The sequence below is a fragment of the Eublepharis macularius genome, chromosome 6 (assembly GCF_028583425.1).
Source record: "Eublepharis macularius isolate TG4126 chromosome 6, MPM_Emac_v1.0, whole genome shotgun sequence".
In the NCBI taxonomy this organism is placed as follows: Eukaryota; Metazoa; Chordata; class Lepidosauria; order Squamata; family Eublepharidae; genus Eublepharis; species Eublepharis macularius.
In genome coordinates, this window is record NC_072795.1 from 123,521,255 (window position 1) to 123,527,601 (window position 6,347).

The following is a 6,347-nucleotide window of genomic DNA, read 5'->3' on the forward strand; positions in this document are numbered from 1 at the left end:
ACGCAACTGGAAAGGGTCCTTTTCTTTGCAGGGGGGCTGCCTTGACGGGGCGCACGGCGGTGCTTCAGAGCGCTGAGTGCATTGAAAAACAAAAGGTTCATGCGGTTGCGGGGTGGGGGGGGGGTTGTTGCTATTTCTTCTTCTGGTAAAAATGGTTTGTTTTTTAAAAAAATTGCTTTAAAAACGCCCTGAACACCCGGCGGAGAAAGCGCAAAATTTAACGCCGAGTGGCTAACGCGAAACAGAAAATTGACGCGAAAGCCGTCCATCCATCCACCAGGTCTTGTCCGTAGAAGCAACAACCACAGGGGGTGGGGGGAGTGAGGGTGGCAGGCGAAGGAAAGGAAAGAAAGGAAGAAAGAGACCATTGCAAAAAAAAAAAGGGAAGAAAAAGGTGGGGGGGATGGAAAAGCCCCTAAAGAGGGCCGGTGACGTCACATCCCCTTGACCCTCCAATCACCTCGGGGTCCCATTTGATTGGAAGGCGGCAAAGGCTTTAATCTCCGACTAATTCAGCTGCTTTTGAAGTGAGTTTCGGTGCCAGATCCCAGCCTGGATGGGCAGCGGCTCGCATCGCAGCTGAGCTGGAAGGCGGAGGGAAGGAGGCGGCCGCCAGAGCCCCGAGCCAGCCAGCCGAGCAGCCGGGGAAGCGCGGCAAAGGGACGGGGAGCGGGCAAAGCAGCAGCCCGGCTCCCCCCCAGCCCCCTCCCCGCCCCCGAATTGTATATATTCCCGAGGATTATTTCTCTTTGATCTTCTCCGGCCTGGCGCGCCCCGCCCGGCGCCCTCTTCTTCGCGTGCTTCCGAAGCGAACGCGGACATTTTCCCTGCCGGAGGGGGCCTCGCCTTCTTTCCGACCCTCGCCGCCCATCCGGAGAGCGCGCGCGAGAGGCGTGCGCGCCCGGCGCTCGCCGCTGCCCGCCACCCGTTTCGGCTCCTGAGCAGCGCCCGGCGCTCCCCCGCCCCACCCGTTTTCATGCGAGGCTTTGGGTCATGATTACATCCCCCTTGCTTTCTGCCGTAAGAAGTAGTCAGCACGGAGGCGGCGCGAGAGCTCTGGGCGGCGGCGGCGTCACTAGTAGCAGCGGCGGCGGCGGCTCCGAGCTTGCCTGGCACAGCGGACCGGCGGCGACTCCGGCCAGCGGCAGCAAGGCTTTCTTCCACGCCGTGCCCCCTTCGGACCCCCTGCGCCAGGCGAACCGCCTCCCCATCAAGGTCCTGAAAATGCTGACGGCACGGACGGGACACATTTTGCACCCCGAATACCTGCAGCCTTTGCCGTCCACTCCGGTCAGCCCTATCGAGGTAAGGGCGCCGTCAGGCTGGGCTGGGGGGGCGGCGGGGATGTGTTCGGTGCCAGCCCGACGGAGGGCGCCTTTGTGAGGTCGCGCCGCCCGCCTCGGTCTTGGTTACTCGGCCGCCTGATCCGACGCCCCCGGGCGTGTGCTCGTGTCGCCCTTCGCTTGCATCGGGGCGCTTTGCTCCTTTAGCGTCGGAGACCGACCTCGGCGCCGAGCCCCCCGCCCCCGCCCCGTCTCTCGAACAGTTTTTGGCAGCAAAGGAGTTTCTGCTCCGGAGCCCGCAAAACGATCTCCGAAGCGGCGGCCTTGGGAGACGAGCTCTTTTCGCCCTTGTATATTTTGTATAGCGAGGATCTTTGCGAGGCTCCGGGAGAGCGAGCGGGGATCTGTCGTGGGTTTGGGCTAGGAGACCGACTGCAGTGGGGTGGCCGCGGGGCTGGGGGGTGGGGGCGAGGGCGGCGGGGAGGAACGGAGAGGGGTTTCCTGCCCCTTCGCGGCCCTCGCCCCGGCTGGCCTGGGGGCTGTTTGTAAATAGTGACCGCGCAGGAGCCGCTCTGCGGGATTGGGGGAGGGGTGGGCAGTGTTTATTCTAACTGCGGGGAGGGGGGCAGAAGCCTATCCGTGCGTCGAGCTGTTGGTGCCCTGTGTGACTCACCAGGCTTACACTTGTGTAAAAATATATAATTTACCAACGGTTGTTGCGCGCGCGCGAGAGAAAGTTTAGTGATGCGCTTAAAGCGCACTGCGCTTGGGGAACTTTTTCCGGGCGCCTGCGGTTTCCTGGCCCGGCAGTCGCCTGTCTGGCTGCAGGGTGGCATTTTACCTTCTCTTTTCTCCCCCCCCCCTCCTTTTTTTGTGCAGCTGGATGCGAAGAAAAGCCCTCTGGCCCTCTTGGCGCAAACCTGCTCCCAGATCGGCAAGCCCGACCCGTCGCCCTCCTCCAAACTCTCGTCGGTCACCTCCAACGGGGGCGACAAGGAGGCGTCCAAAGGCGGCCCCCTCAAGCTGAGCGACATCGGCGTGGAGGACAAGTCGAGCTTCAAGCCTTACTCCAAGCCCGGCGCGGACAAGAAAGAGCCGTCGGCGGGCTCGGGGGCGGCGGGCGTGGGCGCCGCCTCCGGGGGAGGCTCGGGCGGCGGCGGCGGCGGAGGCGGCGAGAAGTCGGGCTTTCGGGTGCCGAGCGCCACCTGCCAGCCGTTCACGCCAAGGACAGGCAGCCCCACCTCCAGCGCCTCGGCCTGCTCGCCCGGCCTGCTGCCCGGCGAAGCCAAGAGCGGCGAGGCCGACAAGAAGGAGGCGGCGGAGGGCTGCGCCAAGGGCGGCGCGGAGGCCGGCGGAGGCCACGGCCGGCTGGGCGCGGGCTGCGGCGGGATTACGGCGGAGCTGAGCCAGGCGCACGAGGGCGCCAAGGGCCTGCTGTCGGGCTCGGCGTCGGGCTCGTCTTCGGCCTCCTCCTCGTCGGACTCCTCGTGCGGCGGCGGCGGCGGCAACCCGGCCACGTCGTCCTCGTCCTCCTCGGCCGCCTCCTCGGTGCTGGGCTCGGGCCTGGTGGCGCCGGTGTCGCCCTACAAGCCGGGCCAGACCGTCTTCCCGCTGCCGCCGGCTGGCATGAGCTACCCGGGCGCGCTGGCCGGCGCCTACGCGGGCTACCCGCCGCAGTTCCTGCCGCACGGCGTGGCGCTCGACCCCACCAAGTCCGGCAGCCTGGTGGGCGCGCAGCTGGCCGGGAGCCTGGGCTGCAGCAAGGCGGCCGGCTCGAGCCCTCTGGCGGGCGCCTCGCCGCCGTCGGTGATGACGGCCAGCCTGTGCCGCGACCCCTACTGCCTCAGCTACCACTGCGCCAGCCACCTGGCCGGCGCCGCCAGCGCCTCCTGTGCCCACGACCAGGCCCTCAAGGCCGGCTACCCGCTGGTCTACCCGACGCACCCGCTGCACACCGTCCACTCCTCGCTGAGCGGCGCCACGCCGCCCTCCCTGGCCGGCCACCCCTTGTACCCCTACGGCTTCATGCTCCCCAACGACCCGCAGCCCCACATCTGCAACTGGGTCTCGGCCAACGGACCGTGCGACAAGCGCTTCGCCACCTCCGACGAGCTGCTCAGCCACCTGCGGACTCACACGGCCTTCCCGGGGACGGACAAGCTGCTCTCCAGCTACCCTAGCTCCACCTCGCTGGCCAGCGCCGCCGCCGCGGCCATGGCCTGCCACATGCACATCCCCACCACGGGGGCGCCGGGCAGCCCCGGCACACTGGCCCTGCGCAGCCCCCACCACGCCTTGGGACTCAGCAGCCGCTACCACCCCTATTCCAAGAGCCCCCTGCCCACCCCCGGCGCCCCTGTGCCTGTCCCCGCCGCCACCGGACCCTATTACTCCCCTTACGCACTCTATGGGCAGAGACTGACGACAGCCTCCGCTTTGGGATACCAGTGAGTTTTTTCCTGCGGGTCTTCTGATTTTTTTTTTGGTGGTCAAATGGGGGGTGGGTCCCGGTGGGGGGGGAGACAGATTTCAAGCGACTGCTTCCAGGGAAAAGGAGAACAGAAGGCAACCCTTGAAAACTTTGGTTAAAAAAAACAAAAGCAGAAAAGAATTTGACTTTTTTTATATATATATAAATATATATAAATATAAAGATAGTGTTCATCATGAGGACTGGATCCATGGGCACTGTATTTATTTATGTTAGCTTCAAGCTGGACAATGAATCAATTAAAAAAAAAAGTGCATTACTTAAACTTCAGCTCCATAGGCTTAAAGGAAAAAAAAAACTAAAAGTGGAAACACCCGTTGTAGAATATAAATAAATAAAAAGAAAAGAAAAATAGAGGTCTTCTCTTTTTAATGTTACTTTAAAATTGCTATGATTGTCTTGTACCTTCTTATTTAATGTCTTTTTCTGGGGTGGGAAAAAACACCCTATAAAGCATGCCTGTTACTAAAAAAAAGGACAGCACCAACTCCTAAGTTGCAATTTGTCAGTTCTCAAATTGCTTTTTTAAAAAAAGATATATAGCACCCCCCCAAATAAAAATGGGTATTTTTTGTATGCATTTTGGAAGAAAGGAAAACCCAATTGGGATCCTGTTCCAAAACCTCCATTTGCCTTATTTTTGTTCTTTAAACAGGAACACTGGGCTATTTTTTAATTTTTAAGTCCACCCAAGAAAAGGGACAGAAACAAGGATGATGTCATGTATTTAAAAATAATAGACCGTGTATCACTTTTAAAAAATTAAAATTCCGTATATTTGATGTATTAAAAAAAAGGTTTTACTTTTCTTTGGCAATCGCTTTCTGGAGTCTGTTCCAAACAGCCTAAGGGTTGGGGGCTGTAAAGTGGCCAGACGAAGGAAAGAACATTTAAGAGTTGATTTGATTAGATTAGTGCTAATAATTATACATTTTTAAGGTGTTACTACTGTAAAGGTTTGTTGGTGAACACAGCGTCCATCCCGTTCTAACAGTAAAACCAGGAATTAGAGAGCCAAGGAGCTGGTTAAAACAGCTCCATCTTTCTTTTTAAGGACAACCAAGACATAAGAAAAATTGTAGCAGAGTATGCTAAGGTTGGGAGTCGAATCTGCTCGATGGTACCCCCCCCAAAAGGGGGGGGGGTGTATCTTACCTGTGTGGAAAGAGGCAGAACGGTCAGGCTGGACTTTTCTCCTTGAGCAGTGGATCTGTGTGCAATGGGAAGAAGTTAAAATGAAAAAGGAGGACATGGTCCAGAAGGAACTCTTCTTGAAAATCTAAATTAAAATCTCCAGGAGCTGGAGAAAGCCCTTGTGCAACAAGGGTCCATTTGTGTGGGAGTTTGTGGAGGACACCTTCCCCCTTGTTCTGGATTTTTTTCAAGAGTGAAATTGTCTACTCAAAGGACTGAAATTTCAGGCTCCAGGCTCCTTGTTTGAGTTGATTTAGTTGGGACCTAGGCAGTCACCTCCTCCAACAAAGTACATTTAACTTTAAAGGGACCTGTTTAAAAAAAATCCAAATCCAGATTAATGGGAGAGTCCTGTGGATTTCAAAGGGGGAGAAAGAATTGTTTAAATGCACAGGACTTGGGGAGCTTATTACAAAAGATCCGACTCCTAAAATCGCACCCCGTTCCTTGAAAGATGTTTTTAGAGAAAGGAGAACAAACTGAAATGTTTGTAAGTTTCAGAAAAAAATCCAGACCTATCCAAAGCACTTAGCACCGAAGAAGGTGCTCCAACCGGCTACCCTGGATTCCAGAGAGGTTGACCTATAAATAAACTGGCTTGTTTAAAATATATATATTTAAGAATCTAAAGAATGGTGACTGAGACCCCACCACACATATGTGAGAGTAAATTCCATGTATAGCAGGACTTGCTTCTGAGTAGTACATTGGCCCGAGGTTGAAGGTTTGTCCTGTGCATTTCTGGCTCAGAAATAAAAGCAACTGAATTCAGCTAGGTTTACTCTCAAATAACCTGCACAGGAACCCCCCACCCACCATCCAACTTTCAGAATTTTTTCCTGGTCACTGGTGTAACTGGGCAGGGAAAGCAGGGGTTTTTACTTGGGAGTAAATATAGTTGGACTGAATTCTTGGGGTGGAGGGCCCAGCTTTGCGCTACTAAGTAGCAAAGCCGGGAAGCACAAAAGCTAGAGAGGCAGAAAAACAGCCCAGCGGGAAGGAGGAAAGCAGCCCTCTGGGTGGGGTGGGGGGAGTCAAAATAGATCTCTTTGGAAAGTATCTGAAAAAACGAAGCCTCTTCTCCCTTCTACAAAACGGGGATTTTTTTTTTGGTGGGGGAGGCTGTTAAGAGCAGCCACTTTGTGCTTTGACAAGTCTTGCCTCCTGCCCCGGTCCGCGGCAGCAGCGGAGGGGCGCAAGCGGCGATGGGAAGCCAGGCTGCTTATCCAGCCTTTGGGCCGGTGCAGAGGGAGCAGAATGGCACCCACCCGGCGGTCTGGAACGGGTCGGCCCAAGAGGCTCCGCTCGGAGGGCAATGCGAAGCCGCAGCCCTTTGGAAAAGGGCTTCGAAGGGGGTTTTAGCTGGGCTCTTTGGCAGA

General features: G+C 56.7%; 1 protein-coding gene across 1 annotated transcript; it reads left to right on the forward strand.

Moving 5' to 3' along the window:
• The first annotated feature begins 573 nt into the window (after nucleotides 1-573).
• On the forward strand, nucleotides 574-4,541 carry ZNF503 (zinc finger protein 503). The gene is made up of 2 exons (XM_054983220.1): nucleotides 574-1,305; nucleotides 2,163-4,541. The coding sequence occupies exons 1-2, from the start codon at nucleotides 994-996 to the stop codon at nucleotides 3,732-3,734; spliced, it is 1,884 nt and encodes a 627-aa protein (XP_054839195.1). The 5' UTR covers nucleotides 574-993; the 3' UTR covers nucleotides 3,735-4,541.
• The last annotated feature ends 1,806 nt before the right edge of the window (nucleotides 4,542-6,347 follow it).